Below are 19,029 nucleotides of genomic sequence, written 5' to 3' on the forward strand. Positions count from 1 at the left end.
GTTAATTAAACGTAGGTGAAGTCTAAAGTCCTGTTCCTCATCGTACTGACCACATTTCATGTGCCCAGTAGCCATGTGGAGCTGCTGGTGGTGCCTGTGTTGGACTTGTCCATCCTTGTGGGTAGTTCTTTTGGACAGTGGTGGTCTAGCCCCCAGACTGTCAGGTGGCCACTGGGAGGAGGGGGTCTGTGTCCAGGGCCCTGGGGCTGGGAGGGGGAGGAGGGAGGAGGGTGGAGAGGAGGAGGAGGAGGGGGAGGGGGTAATAGCTGGGATGACGCCTGCTTGGTCCGGCGCTGGCCTGGCTGTGGAGCTTGCAGGAATCTGAGGTCCGGGCTGAGGTTTCAAGGGCCTGACTGGTCACTGGACATGAGGGTGGGAATTTTAATTTACCAGCAAGAGAAAGGGACCCGTTGGTTTGTTTATGCTCAGTCACAGCCTGGAGAACTCTTCTTGAGGCCCGCTCTGACCTGGTTCAGTGAAGCCCCAGACCCGCCAAGACCCCCTGCCCTCCCCGGCGACCCCTTCCCGCCTCTTGAAAAGCGCCCGAGCCGGAGCGGGCGGCGGACTGGGTCCAATATTTTCTGTAATGAGAAATTTTTGCCCACATATTTTTAGCTTTCTTCAAGGTGCTGTGGCCTTTGAAGGTTGAGGGGGCGCTGGTCGCTGATGCCAAGCCCTGGGAATTCACCCTGTGGGCTGGGGCGACAGGTAATGGGTGGTGGGCCCTGGGCTGGGGGTCGGTGGGCAGAGGGTGATGGGTGGTGTGTGATGTGTTGGGGCTCGTGGGCGGCGGGTGACCAGTGGTGGGTCAGGAGCCAGTGGGGGTGGGCAGGGTACAGTGGGTAGGGGGTGATCGGTCAGGGTTGGTGGGCGGTGGGCAGTGGGTGCTGGAGCAGGGGTGCTGGGCACAGACTAGGGGCAGGTCTGGGCCTGGCTCGGACAAGACCCTCCCTGAGTCTGAGGTGGACCTTCGAGCCCAGGAGTGCAGACTGCAGTGGACGGGGACAGACCCCATCAAAAACCCTGCCCTGGGTCTGGGCCTGGGGCTGACAGTCAACCCTGAGTGACCCCTGACCCTGATTGAGCCTTGAACCTAAGACTGACCACGGTCCCCAAAGTGAGCCTGACCACTGACCCTTGATTCCAGCAGAAGCTTACTCCAGAATGACCCCTGACCTTAGCTGACCCCCCCTGCCGGTAGAGCCTGGAGGCTGGGATGGCCACCCACTCTGGGAGGCCGACAGAGCCTCTTGGGGGCCCACAGTGGGACCCACCGGGCAGGGGTCCGCAAGGGCAGATGGGCAGCTGTTCCCGCGCCCCCGTCCCCGCCTTACCCGGGGCCGGACCGTGGAGCAGCCCTGCCCTCCCCTCCCCTCCCCGGGGGCCCCTCCTCCGGGAGCGGGAGCGCGGCGGGCGCAGGGAGGTTGAATGGGGGACGTGCGCCTTTGTTCCTGTCCCTGCTCGGGCTCTGACCTTGAGAGAGAGACAAGAACAGAAGGAAAACGGAGCTTCTGCTCAAATCCGCTCAGCGGCAGCGGCTCTCGCCTCGGTGGCCCCTGCATGCAAATGAGCCGACCCATCCGGGTCTTTGCCGCATGTCCCCTCACCTGCTGTGCCCTTCTGTCTCCCACACCCCTGCAACCCTGCGGGCCCAAGCCCTGCTGGGTGTGACAGAAGAGACCCTCGCCCACCCATGAAGTCCCATGCCGGGCAGGGTGCTCTCATCCCAGGGCAGAGAGAGCTTCTGGGTGGACCCCTTTGCCGGCCAGGCCTGGCACCCCTGGGCTCGCAGCCCCTCTTCCTGGGCTCAGGCCCCACGCCTTCCAGAGTGGTGGCCCCATCACTTCCCAAAGAGCCAGACCAGCCAGCCCGGGCCGAGCCTGGCCTGTGTGGCTGGAGCCCCAGGCCCTCACTCCAGTGGTGTCCAGATGGTCTGTTTGGGGCCTTGCCAGGTGACCCTGGGCCAGTTCTGGTCCTCTCTCGGCCTCCCGGGCCTGCCCCACCCACCACCTGGGGGCAGGTTCCCACCCTCCTCTGTGGAGCCACCTCAGCCAGCCCTGGGACTTCAAACTTGGGCACCTGCAGTCAATGGACAAGACCCAGAAGCCAGAACACCCCAAACAGATGGGCAGAGTTCCCTGGAGGGCGGAGAACAGAGAACCTTGTGGGCGGGGTGTGGGGGGTAGCTGAAGTACAGGGAGGACGACAGGCCTTGAAGGAGGAACCAGAATTTTACAGGAAGAGAGGGGAAGGCCTCCCAGGCACGGTGCAGCCCAAGCAAAGAGGGGTAAGTGCCGGGAGGAGGGCAGGAAGCTCAGGGCACATGTGGAACATGGCCACAGCATATCGGAAATGTGTAGCTGGGGCGGGTGCATTTACCATCCCCGCCTGGCTGGGGCAAAGCTTAGTTTGCTGGTCTCTGGCCTCTCAAGGTTCTTGCGAGGAGTTTCGATAATCCCTCACATGGGGACCTTCCTGCTCTTGGCTCCCAGACCCTGCAGCAGGCCTGGGAGAGTGAAACAAAGCCAGAGAGGTGGAATCTGGCTGGGCATCTCTGGCACTTTCCTGCCAGCACTTGGTGACAGCGTACCTCCACAAACTCAGAGCCTGGTGAGGGAGACTATGACATGAATAAGGACAGAAATGAAGGATAGTCTCCCGGTTCCACAGTCAGCAATTTGCCCCCTTCCTCCGGGAGTGGTCACTGAGTGCCCTGAACCCATCAGGCACTCTAGCCCCTTGCTGAAGCTGCACCCTCCGCCTGACGCCCTTCCTATCTTCCACACCGGTCAGACTCCCCGTGCTCCCACCCGCTGTTGGCCTGGACCCAACTCCGGGTTGCTGGGAGTATTGGGCACCTACTATGCTTGGCACCCTTAGGGGCTGAGGTCAGGATTCCTATTTTGTTTCCTAGATGAACAAACAGACTCAGAGAGGAGAAGTGACTGCCCTGGGGTCCCCCTGGGTGGCAGCAGTGGACACTGGCTTTGGACTTTGGTCAGCCTGACTGTAAAACTCTTCACCAGGCTGGACAGGGTGGTACGGCATTGGCTGGGCCTGGTTTAGGATTTCGGGGTCTGGGTTTGAATGAGGGAGGGGAGATGGGGGTGAGCAATCTCTGTGTCTTCTGCTTCTGGCGCCGGGCCAGGCTCTGGAGACCCGCTTGGTGGCTTGAATGGAGGTGACTGAGAGCAACTCAGCGACCCCGGCCTGTCCCCGTGATGACAGGGGCGGTTGCAGGGCCCCTCAGAGTTGGGGTGGCCGGGGAGCTGGGGGGGGCAGGACCCCGGGGGTGCAGGCAGCCCGACGGGAGGGACGCGTCCCGGAAAGTCGGGGCGGGGCGGGGCGGGGCGGGGGGTGGAGAGGTAGGGGCGCGGCGGGGGCTGGAGCCCCCCGCCCAGCCCCCGCGCGGCTGGGGCACGGCAGGAGGGGGCGCCCGCGGCCCTCCCGGCGCTCGGGCGGGACAAAGGCCGGAGTCCCGGCCCCTCCCCGGCGGTGCGGCGGCGACGGCCCGTGCTCTCAGAGTCCGAGCGGCCGGGCCGGCGCCCCGGCGCCCCGCCCGCCGCCGCCTGACTTCTCCGGCGCCCGAGGTCGCGCGCGCTCAGGCGGGGGCGGCCGGGGATCTCCAAGCGCCGGCGCTCCCTCCTCCCGCCCGCCCCGCGCCCGCCCGCTCGGCGGCGGCGGAGGAGGCGGAGACGGCTGGCAGGCGGCGGCCAGGCGAGCGCGGCGGCCGGACCGGGGCCATGGCGCCCGCGCAGCGCCCGCTGCTGCCGCTGCTGCTGCTGCTGCTGCCGCTGCCGCCGCCGCCGCCCTTCGCGCGCGCCGAGGACGCCGCCCGCGCCAACTCGGACCGCTACGCCGTCTACTGGAACCGCAGCAACCCCAGGTGAGCGTGGCCGCGGGCGGGGACCGGGCGCCGGGAGACTCCGGACGCCCCCATCCCAGCCTGGTCTCCCGCCCCGGTCTTGGAGCGGCCCTGCGCGCTGCCCCCGGAGTGGGGGCGCCCGCTTCCCACGGGCGCCCCCAGGGAGTTCCGGCCCCCAGAGTTTGGGGGACTCACGCTCCGTGTGCATCTACCCCCAGGGCGCCCCGCCGCCTGCAGATTTGGGCGCCCTGCATGCCCCGGCGCGCCGCCGGCCCTGGAGTTTGGGGATCCCCTCTGGCACCCTCAGATGCAGTGCGGCCCTGAGTTCCCTCCCCGGACTTGGGGCACCCCATCTTCTGGCTTCTCCAGGGACCCCCGCTGGCTTTAGAGTTGGTGGGGATTCCCGGGAACCTTGTCACTGAGCCGCGCCCGGAGGTGGGGGACCGTGACCCCTCGGGGGAGGAGTCCAGGGGTGCGTTCTGCCGGCGGGTCCCCAGATGAACTTGGGGAAGTTAGAATGTCCCTCCCTACGGGCCGGCGTCCACATTCGCTGCAGGGGGTCCCTGGCCCCTGCTTTGCAGGGACAGAGAGACTGAGGCACCAAGGGGGCTGGTGGTCTGTCCCGAGAGTCCTGACCAGGTGGCGTCCTCTCCTGTCCTGGCGCTGGTGGGGAAACTGAGGCACAGAGGGGCCGAGCGGCTGGCTCAAGGTCACGGCCAGGGGAGCAGAGCTGGGGCAGGGACCCAGGTGGCCTTGTGCCCAGCCTGCCACGCCCGGCCGAGTTGCCCCGCCCGCCTGCCTGCAGTCCTCCTCGGTGTCAGGCGCTGAGTGCCATCTGGGGGGCAGCAGAAGCCCTTGTTTGTCGAGTGAGAAAAGTTTGCTGGTGACTGACCACATCCTGGACAGCAGCAGACACTTCGGGCCATCCAGGGTCTGGGAGGCTGGAGCGGGCTGGGGATCCGTGGGACATGGGGCTTCGGGGTCCTGCTGCTCCCGGTCAGCCCCACGGTCACGGTCACCGTTGTATCGAGGCCAGCCGGGCTGCACGTGGGGGTAGAGGCGCTGGCCTCCCCGCCCCCTGACCCTCTGCTACCAGTCACTTTCTCTCGGTTTTCAAGCACCAGCCGCACCGCCTTCCGCAGCCCGCCGTCCCCTCACTGTCCCCCACCGTTCTCCATCCTCCGCTGGAAAGTTGCATAAAGGGCCATCTTTGAGGCAGGCCTGGGACCAGGGCAGTCAGGGTCCTGGGTGGAGGCAGGGAGCACGCCCAGACACCCCCCTCCATTGCCTGGCTGTGGGGTTGGGCCCCGGGGCCGAGGGCAGAGACCCCGGGCCTAGGAGGGTTGGCCGGGCCACCATGGAGCTGGTCCCCTGCACGGCCCGCCCCGCTGGTCACATGTGGGTTTGATTAAGGCTCTTCCTTGCGGCCGAGCAGGGAGCCCAGCGGGCAGCACTTCCCCGGCCCAAGTTTTTGGTTTCAGCTCTGGAATCTCCGTCCCGGCATGGCCTGTCCTTTGTTCTAGCAAACGCCAGACACGCGAGGAGCCTCGAACGGGGACAGAAGGGGGTCGTTGGGGCCGCCTGCTGCCCCACCTGCCACCGGGCCGCAGGCAGGATCTCGGCCGGGAAGGAGGCAGCCCCTGGGGCCGTCTCCGGCCGGCCGCTCGGCCGCCTCCTGTTGCTGACCTGATAGCCCTGCTCCGACCAGCCGCCCGAGGGGACGGCCTTGCTGTCCAGCGCAGACCCTGGCAGTCAGGGCCTTCCTCTCCTACCTCTCCTCCCCCTTCTCTGCCTGGGGCATCCTGGGTGGGAGGTGACCTCCCCAACCTCTTGCGATGGGGTCTGGGGCCCTGGGGAGCCCCTTGCCCAAGAAGCCCGGTTGGGTCCAGAATTGGGGCTCCATCCATCGCTGAGGTTCAGGGGCTCTTCCAAAGGGGGCCTTGGAGGCCCGGGGGCCCCTCAGGAGGTTTCGTGTCCAGGGGTGTCTGGACTGGAATCTGCGTCCGGTGACAGGGTGTGTGCCAGTCACGGGAGGAGGGGTGCTGTCCGGCCTCGGCGTCCGAGGGCACCCGGAATGGAGATTTCCTGAGGGCGCCCAGTCCCGGGGGCAGCTGCCAGGGTCCGGGGGTGCGGGGAGAGGTGTGGAGTCATTGAGCAGGCCCCACGCAGGAGGCAGTCCTGTGGGCAGAGACGGGCCTGTGCGGGGAGAGACAAGGATGGGGTCGAAACAGAGAGATTGGTGGCGGCGGCAGGAGGAGGAGATGGGGAACGCAGGGACGGGGGGGCTGTGCTGGAGACAGGGGCCGTGCCGGGGACAGGGGCCGTGCCGGAGACAGGGGTGCACACAAAAGGCACCGTGGGGACGGGGACGGAGCCAGGGCTGGGCAGGCTCGGGTGGGGGGCTGTCGGGCAGCCAGCGGAGGAGCAGGGGTGGGAGGGGATGAGTGCGCTCAGGTGGGCTCAGTGAGGCCGGCCACCCTCGCCCGGCCGGGCCTGGTACCCGCGCCGAGGTAATGCGTATGTGGCTATGTCTCCCCAGTTGCATTCTCCTGCTGTGCCGTGTATTTCCTGCGCACGTGAGGCTGGCGGACGTTGCCAGGGAGCCCTGCACCCACCTCCGCCGCAGCCAAAGGGTGGAGCCCAGTCCAGCCACCTGGCCCCGGCACCCCGACCAGCCGGCTGTCCAGCCGTCTCTCCGGCCGGCCCCTGCCTGGGCCAGGCACTCCCGGGCTGGCTGCCGGGCGTCTCTGGACCTGTCCGTGGCCCTGGTGGGACCGGGCCGGGGGTCCTGGTCGACTGCTCACAGGCCGAGCGTGGGGCTGCGGGTGCATCTGTGTACATGGGGGACCCGGGGGCACCCAGGAGTCTCTTTGAGCTGCAGGGTGTGTCTGCACGTGTCACTGCGTGTAGCTGCGTGTTCTCGCCCATGATGTTCGGGGGTCCTGGGGCCCTGGGAGGTGCAGAACTGTGTGTGTGGAGCACATGCGTCACCCCGCCACACAGATGCTCGTGTGCCTACGTGTGCACGGTGACCCTGGCCCTGGACGTTTGCATGCGCCCACGTGAGTGTGCCTGGAGTACACACGTGTGCGGGGTGCATGCATGTTTGCAGCAGTGTGTCTGGGTGTGGAATGTACGTGGTGTCTGAGATGCGTGTGTATATCTGTGTGTGCAGATTGGCACCTGGGGAGCAGGTGCATCTGTATGTGGGATGCATGCATGTCTTTAGAGTATCTGCGTGTGCGGCCTGGCTCTGGCCGTCCCGGGGCCTCCGGTGAGGGGGCAGACACTCCACACCAGAGGGGGCACAGCTTGCCCTCCCTGCCCGCCCGGCCGCTCCTCCTCCGCCCCCTCCTCCAGCCCAGTGGGTTCCTGCTGGGGGGACGTGGCCAGGTCCCATGGGCACCGTGCCACCCTCGGTGCAGAGGGGCCATCGAGGTTCAGAGCTGGCACCGGCAGGACTCCCGCCGTCCCCGGGGCCCCCCACCTGGTCGGGGGCCTGTAGCCCGGGTGGACCCAGCGGTGCGGACCCGGGTGGAGGCTCTGATCACCCTCGGGTGTGGGCAGCAGCCACGTTCCCCTCTCAAACGACCGGGTGGGAAGATGGCGACTGGGGCAGCATCTTCTCCATGGGGGGGATGTCGGGCACCCCGGTCCCTGCCAGCCTCGTCCAGGCCTCCGGGGAACCAGCTTTGAAGGGGGCGATGCCATATTTTGCCGCATGAGGCTTTTTTGTTTCCTTTGGAAGAGGCTCGACCACCCGGCTTGCAGGGTGGGGTGGGGGGTGGCTTGGAGAGTGAGGATCCATGGGTCTGGGGGGCCGTGGGGGGCCGGGGCTCGGACTCGGGGATCTGGGATGCCCGGCTGTGCCCTCGGGTGGGCAGCTTGGCTGCTCGGAGCCCCCGCGCCTCCTCCAGGAAGTGAGCCGGTGGGTTTTGTCACTCTGCAGATGGCAGCAGGGCGCAGCGTGGACGGGCGAGGCATGGGCGTGACCCCAGGGAATCAGAGGCCCCCGAGGGGGAGAGGAAACCGATGCAGCTCCTGTGGGCAAGCGGGGGAGCCTTGGGGACCAGGCCCTCACATCTGCAGCAGTCGTGACGTTAGGGGGGGAACCGCAGTGCCGGGGCTGCGGGGTGTTTCTCAGATACCCCCACCCTGCCGGGGGCCTGGGCGCTGAAGCTGGGGTCCACAGGCTTCCTGTCCCCAGCCTTGGTCCCTCCCCGCAGTGGACCTCTCCCCTGCCCAGGCTGCTCAGTTTGCAGAGGAAGGAAGCGAGGCTAGGGACCAGCTCAGGACACAGGGCGGTGCGGGGGGCGCCTCCAGCCTGCCTGGGAGCTGGGCCGGGGAAGGGGCGGCCGTCTCTGACCTCGGGACCCCCCAGCAGACGTCCCGTGAGGTTCACGGGTCCCTCGAGGTCATGGGTGCAAAGGTGGTTTTCCTCGGGACGGCAGGTGCGTGAACGGGGGTCTGGAAGACAGGCTTCTTGCAGGGCCGATGACTGGTTCTGCAGCTTCCGAGCCGGGCCTGCTGGGGGGGGGGTCCCGCCTCGCAGCAGGTTATCTCTGGGACACCCCCCTTCCCCTTTCCTCCTCCTCAGGACCCGGCACTCGGCCAGCCTTGCCCCCCTCCGCCAGGTGCTGCTTTGGGGAAATTGTCTCTTTGGAAACGGGTCCAGAGGGGGCTTGGCTGCATCCCCCACCTGGTGGGCCCTGCGGGGAGAGGGCAGAGCCGCCTTTGTGGCTGCCCCATGGCGGACGCGCAGCGGAAGGCTGGGAGCACAGAAGCCAGAGTCCGAGCTCTGCACCGGCCGGCCCTGGGTTGGGGGGGCCTGTCCCCACACCCCCTCCCACGCAGGGACCCTGGCTTCGAGGGGCTCGTTCCACCACCCGGGCCATGTTGCCCCTCGCCCGCCCCAACCCAGCCATGCACCCCCTAATCTGCCCACCCCATGGGTCGGGCTCCCCCTTAAGCCCCTGTTTCATGGACCCAGAGAAAGTGGCTCCTCGGTGGCCATGAGGAAGTCGAGTCCAGTGGGGTGACCCCCTCCAAGAGGCAGCCACGTCTGCGGCCGGCCGAGGAGCATCAGGGACGCCATGCACACCGGGGGGCAGAGGAGGGCGCGGTGACCGAGGCAGGTGTGCCCCGTGGACCGTGCACCTGGGCCTCCTCCTGCCTCAGACCAAGGCCTGAGGGGTGGGGTGGCCCTGAGGCCCTCCCCCTACCTTTCCTGCCCACCCAGCCCCATTTTTTTACCTCTTGCTTCAGCTCTGGGGCCCGTGCCTCAGTTTACCCATCCACACACAAGGCCATAATCGTCCTTTCTCAGCTGATCCTGCACCACCTTGGGGCCCTAATTTTCTGGGAGGTCCTCCCCACTTCCCACCAGCAGGAGGAAGATGGGGGACATGTCTTCTTGGCCCCTAGAAAAGCTGGGGGAGGACACAGGTCTCAGGGGTCTTGCTGGGGGTGGCAGGTGGGGATGGGCGAGCTCGGCCCACCCTGGGCCTCGGGGCTGTTTTGCCCACTCAGGCCGGCCTGGGCGTGCTGTTTGCTGGGATCTTTGTTGGCATGTCTGAGTGCCTTTAGTAGGAGCTGTGCATGGACTCAGACCAGGGAGACAGAGGCAGAGCCACAGGGAGTGAGGGGGACAGACTCCACTGCCCGCCTTGCCCGTGCCTCAGTTTCTAGTCTGGGAAGGTGGTACAGCACCCCACCCCCATTTTGGGTGAGACTCCTAATTAGTGGCTTTGCTATTAGCATCTAATGACTTGACAGTCGCCCAATTGGAGCTGATTAGCTGCGGGCTGCGTGTTGCTGGGGAAGGGGTGGTGGGTGAGTTGGTGGCGGGTAAGGGTCACCTGGGCTTTGGGGGTGCTGCCTGCAGGGTGGACGTTGGCAGGAGGCCGGCAGGGTGAGCAGCTGGGGGTGAAGGTGTGGCGGGGCGGGGGCGGGGAGGTCTGAAAGCCTCGGGAGCCCTCTGTCTGGGAACCATCCCAAGTCAGTCATTAACCCCTTAGTGAGAATTTCGATCTCTATCCGCAGCTCCCGCGGAGCATTTGCATATCAGGCTTCGGCACTAACGGAGGAAATGAGGGCTTTGTCTTGCTCTCACCAGGCTCCGTTTGGGGTGGGGGCCTGCTCCCCTGCATAAGCGTCACCCTGAGCAGGGGCGAGGCGCCAACTTGGAACAGGAATGCCAACGCAGCAAGGCCGTCACTATTTTAGAGCAGGGAAGGGAGAAAAATGGTCCATTTAGGCGGCCAGAGCTCAGGTGTGTGTGTGGGTGTAGGCGTCTCCTGGGGACCCGCCTGTCTGGGGTCCTCACTCCCCCACCTGGGGGGCAGCTTTCTGCTCCCCATGACTCTAGCACCTCAAAGACCTCGAGTCTTTGGCCTTTGTTTTATTAGCAAACATGTATTGAGCACCACTGTATACAGGGCCTGTGCGGGCTACAGGGAAAAGGGCAGAGAAGGAGGCCAACCCCCAGGATCCAAGGAAGGCAGACAATGGGCTGCTTAAAGGTATAAATACGATGATGTCCAAACGAGATGAAAAAAAAAAGTAGGGAAAAAGTAGGGAAAAACGTGCCAGGCAGAGGGAACAGCATGTGCAAAGGCCCTGGGGTGGGGGCTTCCCTGGTGGCACAGTGATTAGGAATCCGCCTGCCAATGCAGGGGGCCCGGGTTCGAGCCCTGGTCCGGGAAGATCCCACATGCTGTGGAGCAGCTAAGCCAGTGCTCCGCAACTACTGAGCCTGCGCTCTAGAGCCCACGAGCCATAACTACTGAGCCCAGGCACCACAACTACTGAAGCCCACGCGCGACTAGAGCCCGTGCTCTGCAACTGCAACAAGAGAAGAGAAGCCTGCGCACAGCAACAAAGAGTAGCCCCCCCTCGCTGCAACTAGAGAAAGCCCGCGTGCAGCAACGAAGACCCAACGCAGCCAAAAAAAAAAAGGCCCTGGGGTGGGACCAGGAGCAGCCCGGAGGCTGGTGTGCCTGGAGGGGAGTGAGCTGGGGGAGCCAGAGGGCGATGAGGTTGGGGATGGACGGGGGCCACATGTGGCCTCGTGGGCCTGGGAGGACTGTGGATTTTGTTCTGTGTTGGGGGAGCCAATGGAGGGCTTTGAGACAGTGGGTCACGGGGTCTGATACACACTCAGAAAAGTGAGCCCTGGATTTTGGGAGGCCAGGAGTCTGGCCGCCCTAGTGGGGCCCAGGTGTCCAGCCTCTGAGGCAGCAAAGCAGCTTCGGTCTCTGATGTTCTTCAGAAAGTGAGCTGGGGGGACCTGACGGTGCAGGTGTCACAGGGGGAGGGAGGCAAGCCTGATGGGACAGGCAGGAGGAAAGGGGAGGCCACCTTCTGGAGTCCATTCTCTCCAGAAAGACCGTGCGTGGAGTCACGTTCTCTTTCAGGTTGAGTATACATCCCTCGGCATCGTGCCAGGGCAAGAGGGAACACTGAGGGCCGGAGGCCAGGACCAGGACTCCCCCCACTGCCTGTGGTTCCCCGTCACAGCCTCCCCTGCAGGGCCCACCTGGGTGAGGCTGGGTCCCTGGGCGGCTGCTGGGCCACAGCTGCCATCGATCGGCTGATCAATGGGGCTTTCAGTGGGGCCGGGAAGGAGCGAAAATGACTTTTCAAAAAGCCTGGAGCAGCTTCTGCATCGATCGTGCCCAAGGGGCCGGAGGACGCGGCCGGTCAATGAGACGCCCGTGCCTGGCCAGGCGTGGAGCTGCCTGAGGGACGGGCAGGGTCCCAGCCCGACCCAGGGCCGCCCCGCATGCATCTATGCAGTGCCTGCTGTGTACAGAGCTGGAGTTCTCCCATCAGCCTTGAGGACCATCCCCACGGCACAGAGTTGGAAACTGAGGCTTTGAGAAGAGGAGCTGAGACCCAGCTGGGTTCCAACCTGTGACTGACCCACATTTGAGGTTCCTCGGCCCCCAACTGACCCCCGAGGCCAGACACATTTATTCTGCAAACGCCTTCCCACCTCTGCGAGAGGGGGTGGCCTCCCTGTCCCTGGATGAACCCAGTGGAGCAGGGAAGGGGCTGGAGGTGAATCCACTCCCCCGCTCCCCAACCTGAAATTCTGCGAGCCTTGACCTCAGCCCCAGATGTGAATCATCACGCTGGATCCCTGCTGACGGAGGGGGAGACTGAGGCACCGTGAGCTGGTCCCCTGTCTCCGTCATTCCAGCTCTGGGTTCCCAGGAGCCCTCGCCCCCACCTGGCTCAGTCTCATGGGCGGGGGGGGGGCCAGCCGATGCCATCTGATAATCCAGCTGCCCCCTCAGGTGCCAGCTGTGGGGATTAGCGCACCCGGCACGGGGGCCACCTTGCTCCCTCCCATGGGCCGGGGCGGCTGGCACGGCGGGCACGGAGGCAGCGGCGTGGCTGGGATCCTAGCAGCCCTCCCTGCCTCTGACCCGCACTGGGCCTCAGTTTCCCAGCCGATACAGAGAGTGGAGGAGGCTGGGGGAGCCCGCCCCCCAACCCTCTGATGCTCAGGCCTTTTATGTGCTAATAAGCCCCTCTCAGGAGGCCCCCTTGTCCCCCCTCGGTCCAGGCCACGTTTACATGATGGGCCCGGGGCACCGCGTCCAGGAGGTATAGGGGCTCCTGGCGCTGTAGCCCGAGGCGGTGATGGAAGGGGAGCTGCTGGTCCCTCGCTCAGCTGACCTCCATCCTTGACAGATGAGCCTGGGTCAGGAGCCCCCCCCCCCAGAGAAAGGGGTGCAGGCTGCATGACAGTGTGGGGAGACCTCCAGAGCAAAGGCTGGGAGGCAGGGCTTGGGGGTGGAGGTGTCAGGGGTGGGGAAGCTGGTGGGGTGACCAGGAAGTTGAGGGGTAGCTGCCAGATTTTGGAGGCTCTGGAGGAAGAAGGAAGGATGTCACACAGGATGGAAGGGGTGGGGCTGGGGGGCTTGAACCCAGGGCACCCCTGAGTTGGACTGAGTGAGGGAGGGCCTGAGCATCCTTTATGCCAAACCCCGCCCCCTCTGGGGAAACTGAGGCTAGGGGAGGGGCAGAGCTTGCCCCAGAGAGGCTGGGAACACTTGGCCTGTGTCCCACACTGCCCTCGGCCTTCTTTTTTTTTTTTTTTAACATCTTTATTGGAGTATAATTGCTTTACAATGTTGTGTTAGTTTCTGCTGTATAACAAAGTGAATCAGCTATACGTATACATATATCCCCATATCCCCTCCCTCTTGCGTCTCCCTCCCACCCTCCCTATCCCACCCCTCTAGGTGGTCACAAAGCACCCAGCTGATCTCCCTGTGCTATGCGGCCTCTTCCCACTAGCTATCTATTTTACATTTGGTAGTGTATATAAGTCCATGCCACTCTCTCACTTTGTCCCAGCTTACCCTTCCCCCTCCTCGTGTCCTCAAGTCCATTCTCTATGTCCGCGTTTTTATTCCTGTCCTGGCCCTAGGTTCTTCAGAACCATTTTATTTTTTTTTAGATTCCATATGTATGTGTTAGCATACGGTATTTATTTTTCTCTTTCTGACTTATTTCACTCTGTATGACAGACTCTCGGTCCATCCACCTCACTACAAATAACTCAATTTCATTTTTTTTTATGGCTGAGTAATATTGAAACCTCTCTAGTAACGAACTATAGAAATGATCCCTGAAAGTATAGTCTTGCCCTCGGCCTTCTTGGCAGGCAAATCTGCAAAAGGAAAGCTGAGGAGGCTGCATCTGGGGATGGCGTGGGGGGCTGCCTGGAGGAGGGGGCATCGAAGTCAAGCAGTAAGGTTTTTGGAGAGGGACTTCCTGGTGGGGTGGGGGATATCTTGTGCCAGGCCTGTTGCGGCTGAGGGGCCCAGATGTGGATTCTGCAGGGGGTGGAGAGACTGGGGGGCTCCGAGTCACGTGGCGCCTGCTCGTTTGCACGTGGTTATCTAGAATGCCTGGCGGCAGCCCCTCTTCCCCAGCGCCCACCTCGTGGGCTCAGCGCTAGTCCCAGTGTCAAGGAGCCTGCTGTGGCCTTGGTGGGGCAGGGTTGTGCCAGGCAGGGGGCCGTGGGCTCGGACCCTGGCACCTGTCTGTGGGTAGGGTGCCCGCCCATCGGTCCCCTAACCCCTCCCCCTTCCCCATCTCTGACCTACCCCTTTCTACCTGCACTGACCCGTCTCCACCCGCCTTCGTGCTTCCTGTCCCCTACCCCGTCCCCTCCCACGCGCTGACCGCTGACCCCTCTCCATTTACCCCATCCCTGACCCTCCCCTTCTCCCTTGCACTGATCCGTCATCCCCATCTCGGGCCCCGCCCCTCCCCCCGCGCTGACCGCCGGCCCCGCCCCCAGGTTCCACGCGGGCGCGGCGGACGACGGCGGCGGCTACACGGTGGAGGTGAGCATCAACGACTACCTGGACATCTACTGCCCGCACTACGGGGCGCCACTGCCGCCGGCCGAGCGCATGGAGCACTACGTGCTGTACATGGTCAACGGCGAGGGCCACGCCTCCTGCGACCACCGGCAGCGCGGCTTCAAGCGCTGGGAGTGTAACCGGCCCGCGGCGCCCGGGGGGCCGCTCAAGTTCTCGGAGAAGTTCCAGCTCTTCACGCCCTTCTCGCTGGGCTTCGAGTTCCGCCCGGGCCATGAATACTACTACATCTGTGAGTGGGGGCGGGCCAGGGGCGCGGGGGGGGCCCCTCCTCCGCGCTGGCCTCCGTCTCCGGGCGGGTGCTCCGGTGGCCTCGCCATCCTCCCCGCAAGCCCCCCTGTGACCTCGGCCTCTGGATAAGCCTCTGGGCCTCTGGACTGGGACCATGTGGTCAGCCTGTCCCACACTGAGACCGGGGGTGCCGTCCCCCCATTGCACTGAGGCGGGAAACTGAGGCCTGCGAAATCTTGAGGGAGGGGGTGAGGGCGACCAACCCTGGACCCGGCAGGGGTCTCCCGGGCCCACCCCCCACCTCCCAGCGGCCCACCCGCGCCCAGATTCCCCGAGGAGCGTGGGACTTTTCCCTGTCAGCTGATGGCAGCCTTGGGACACTGGGCATGCGTGCCCCTCTGTGAGCCTTGCGGGGGGGCCGGGTAGGCTGCCCCCACCTGTCCTGGGCATCAGGGGTTCCCAAGGGGCCCCTTTTTCCTTCCCATCAAGTGCCAAGGGCAGGGTCTGGGGAGGCGGCAGAGTCGGGCCTGGGTTCAAGTTCCCGTTCAGTGGGGCCTTGGCAGACTGTAGTCTGAGAACCTAAACCAGGAATACTGGGGTCCAGGCATCGCCCCTGCCGAGAGGGGGTATCAAGGAGCCCACCTTGGCATCGGACTCATGCCTCTCCCGAGGTGGTGAGACTTCAACGGATTGTGGAGTCCCGTTTCTCAGCGTCCTGGGGGCTGATGGGGAGCAGGTGGGAGGGGGGTTCTGCCCCCGGGGCTTCGGAGAGGGAACCAGCGCCTCGCCACCCCGGTTCCTGCTGAGTCAAATTAAACTCTACAAGGCTCCCATTTCCTCCTTTCTCTGCTCTATTTGGAATTTTTCTTTTTAATTCAGGGAAGAAGGGGGTGGGGGAGGGGAAGAAGGTGCTTAAATTAAGTCTCCATAATATAAGAAAAATTACATTTTTTTTTCCGAGACGGGAGTTTCATAAAGATAATTATTGTAATTATTCGTCCTATCTCTGTGATGAATGTTACTTTTATTACGTGCTTTTTATCTTCATCTCCCAGCACGAGGGGCTTCTGGGGGGCGGGCAGAGGTGACGGCCACAGAGAGGACCGGCCGAGAGCACAGGCGGGGGCAGGCCCAGCCGCAGCCGTGTGGGTGCCCGTGCCTGTTCACGGGTGTGAGCCCCACCCCCGCAGGGCCTCAGGCCTCCCTCCCTGCCCCTGTCCTGGTCCCCGAGCTCCTCCCTCCTGACTCATGGCTGATGCTCTGGACCCCGCCCGCCAAGTGGGCCAAGAAGCTGGGAGCCCTGTGGTGGAATTTTAGGTGTGAGGACCCAATGCCCTTCGGCCTGCACATGACTCGGCGGTGTGGGTCACTCTCCAGGTGAGGCCGGAAGCTGCCTCCTTCCCAGGGGTAACTGGGTTCCCGGCGTCACCCAGATGGAAAGAATGATTTCCAAAGCACCTCCCATGGGCCAGATGAGGTCCAGATAGGGGGTGACTTGCCGACAGGCACCCTGAGAGCAGGGATTTGATCCCTGGTCAATCATTTGGTTACACTGTTTTTTTTTTTTTGCTGTTTGATTTTTGTTTTGTTTTGTTTTTGGCCGTGCTGCACGGCATGCGGGATCTTAGTTCCCCGACCAAGGATGGAAGCCGTGCCCCTGGCAGTGAAAGCTAACCACTGGACCGCCAGGGAATTCCCTTTTTTTGCTGATTGGAAACACACCTATTTTTATTCATCACCTTTGAACTTTGCCCTGTGATGCCCTGGGGTGAGATGGAGCCCTGGGGTGACATAGACACCTCACCTGACCCCCGTCTCTGGGGTTAGGATTCAGCAAACTGAGAGGTAGGGGGAGAGTGCAAGAGGACTTCTGGGAAATCATGGGCATTGTGTCTGGGGCTTTGATGTATGATGAGGAGTTTTATGGGTGGATTCCCCAACCTGGGGTCAGGGTTGGGTTACCGGCATAGGGAAGGGGATACAGCCTCAAGAGGTCTCAGGCACCAAGAGCCTCCTGCCCTACTAACCCCCAACCCCTTTCTTCCAGCTGCCACGCCCCCCAATGCTGTGGACCGACCCTGCCTGCGGCTGAAGGTTTACGTGCGACCGACCAGTAAGTTATCGGTGGGGGTTCATGTAGGCTCCTCAACTCACAGAACCCAGTGAGTCGTCAGCGGAGTTAGGAGGCGGTCATGGCATAGCCTGGGGAGTCCCACAACCTCAGCGATGGCTGGGACAGGCCCTGCCTGAGCCTCTGTTTTTCCATCTGCAAATGGGGCCATTTCAGACCTTCAAGAATGAGGGTTGAAGTCCATGGCTGGGCTTCATTGAGGCTGAAGCCCCCTTCACCCAGTGAGCGGGTATCACAGAAGTTCTCTGAGATGGACCAACGGGTCTGTGTTCTGAGCTCCTGAAACATGGGGAAGGGGGATCCTGCAGCCTCGCCACTTCACCCGGCGCCTGCTGATTGCCATGCTCTGCATTGGAGGCACAGCCTCAGCCGAGGTGGACAGAAATCTCTGTGCCCTTGGAGGAGCAGCGAAATGGAGATTTTTTTTTTTTTTTTTGGCTGCGCAGTGCATATGGGATCTTAGCTCTCTGACCAAGGGTGGAACCCGTGCCCCCTGCATTGGGAGCGCAGAGTCTTAACCACTGGACCGCCAGGGAAGTCCCGTAATGGAGATGTTTAACAATGTCAGGTCGTGGTGAGGTCTAGGAAGCAGGGTGGGGGGTGGGAGGCCTGCCACTGACCCCCCTGTCTCCCTGTCTACACAGACGAGAGCCTGTATGAGGCCCCCGAGCCCATCTTCACCAGCAATAACTCATGCAGCGGCCTGCGCAGCTGCCAGCTCTTCCTCAGCACCGTCCCCGTGCTGTGGACCCTCCTGGGCTCCTAGTCCCCAATGGGACGTTGGCCCTGCCCTGATGGCCCGCCTCCGAGACCAAATAGAGACTCCGCTTCTCCCACGACTGGTGCTGCTTCGCCGGGCAGGGGGCCGTCCACCCGCCCCAGGGCTGAAGGGGGGTGAGGGCAGCCGAGGTCCCCCAACCCTGTGCCAGAGGGGCCGGGTGTCTGCTCAGCTCCTGGCCATGCTGTCTTGTCCGGGGGACCTGCTGAACCCTGGGATCTCTTGGTGATGTTGGTTTTTGTTTTTGTTTTTTAAGTGTATTTTTCATGGTTGCATCAGAAAGACTTGAGTTTTTAATTTAATTTATTCCTTGCTGTCGCCTGTGACTTTGGGAAGGAAACAGAATGGACAGACAGACAGGGCAGGGGTCCCTGGCCCCCTTGAGGGGAGGGGGATTGGGGCACCCCTGGCCTGGTCACTCCATTTGTTGGGTCCTGGGTGGAGGCAACCATGGAGTGGAACCCCAGGTGCCACGGGACAGGCTGGCCTGAGGCAGAAGGGGCGGGTGGTGAGTCCCCCCGATTCTGGTCCGGGGCCCTCAGACCCCTGTCCTGCCAGCTCTACCCTCCTCCCTCCTGGTGATTGTCTCCTAGAGCAGAAAACCACGGGGTTTCACCAGCGGCCACCATGGAGCCCCGGCCCCCTCGAAATCATAGCATCACAATGTCTTAGAGATGATGTAGGCCCCACCTGTCTGCCCAGCCTCACACAGTTGCCCCTGAGGCCGAGAAGACGTTATATTTCTGTAAATAGAGCCAGCAAGTATATACTGTGATTTATTTTTACTGTATTCCTGAGGATGGACTGGAATGTTTCTTTTTCTCTCACCCCTTCATGGGGGGGGGCTTTTATTTTGATGGGGGGGTTGGGGTAGACTTTTTAGCGTAGAAGCCGCACTTCACAATAAGCTCCTTTGTCTGTCAGACCCCCTTCCCTCTACTGTATGACTAATAATGTTTGTAAGAAAAGGGAAAACAGGACAAAACAAAATGGGGGGGAGGGGAACATCACCACCAAAAAAGAGAAACCCCCTCCCAAAAACACTCTAATGAAGTAAACAGTGCATTTATACAGATTTCATATTTCTACCCGCCTTTCCTGATCTGTGTTTTATATATATTATATATAAATATATATGGTGCGCGGCCGCCGGGAGATGGCTCGGGCACGCCAGTGGGGGGCTTTTGTAGGGGTCGTGGGCGGGCGGCATTGCCACGCCTGGAGCTGGCGACGGGCGCCCCCCCAACCCCGTCACAGTCAACTTTGGATTCTGTATTTTTTTATAATAAAATGAGCGTAAGCATCCAGGCTGTGTGTCTGTGTTGGGGCCGCAGGTCGGGTCTGGAACCTGCTGGGGAGGGGTGTCTTTAAGGAATGTCTGGAGACCCTGGGGCCGGTTGTGATCCTTTGGTTTTGTGTATCGTTTGGGTGCCCGGCCCCGAACTGAGCATCTTATGGGGTGCTGTGCCCTTCATACCACCCCTAGGAGAGGGGAACAAGCCCCTCTCCCCTGGGGCAGCTGGGAGGATGGAGGGAAGAGACAGAGCTGGCTTTGAATACACAGCAGGGGCTTGTTAAGTGTCTGTCACTCGATGCACCTGAGCAGGTGGGAATCCCTGGA

At 63.0% G+C, this 19,029-nt stretch overlaps 1 protein-coding gene across 1 annotated transcript; it reads left to right on the top strand.

The window, feature by feature from the left end:
* Window positions 1-3,556: 3,556 nt before the first annotated feature.
* On the top strand, window positions 3,557-18,711 carry EFNA2 (ephrin A2). Its single transcript, XM_082456775.1, has 4 exons — window positions 3,557-3,886; window positions 14,187-14,500; window positions 16,547-16,612; window positions 17,275-18,711. The coding sequence occupies exons 1-4, from the start codon at window positions 3,744-3,746 to the stop codon at window positions 17,394-17,396; spliced, it is 645 nt and encodes a 214-aa protein (XP_082312901.1). The 5' UTR covers window positions 3,557-3,743; the 3' UTR covers window positions 17,397-18,711.
* The last annotated feature ends 318 nt before the right edge of the window (window positions 18,712-19,029 follow it).

The sequence above is a fragment of the Balaenoptera physalus genome (genome assembly GCF_965194825.1).
Source record: "Balaenoptera physalus genome assembly, chromosome: 3".
NCBI lineage: Eukaryota > Metazoa > Chordata > Mammalia > Artiodactyla > Balaenopteridae > Balaenoptera > Balaenoptera physalus.

What these genes read in the sequence shown, in the direction of transcription:
- EFNA2 (XM_082456775.1), top strand. Translation starts at nt 3,744, where the DNA reads ATGGCGCCCGCGCAGCGCCCGCTGCTGCCGCTGCTGCTGCTGCTGCTG. An exon ending in TGGAACCGCAGCAACCCCAG is followed by an intron (nt 3,887 to 14,186) that starts GTGAGCGTGGCC and finishes CCCCGCCCCCAG; the next exon opens with GTTCCACGCGGGCGCGGCGG. An exon ending in GGTTTACGTGCGACCGACCA is followed by an intron (nt 16,613 to 17,274) that starts GTAAGTTATCGG and finishes CTGTCTACACAG; the next exon opens with ACGAGAGCCTGTATGAGGCC.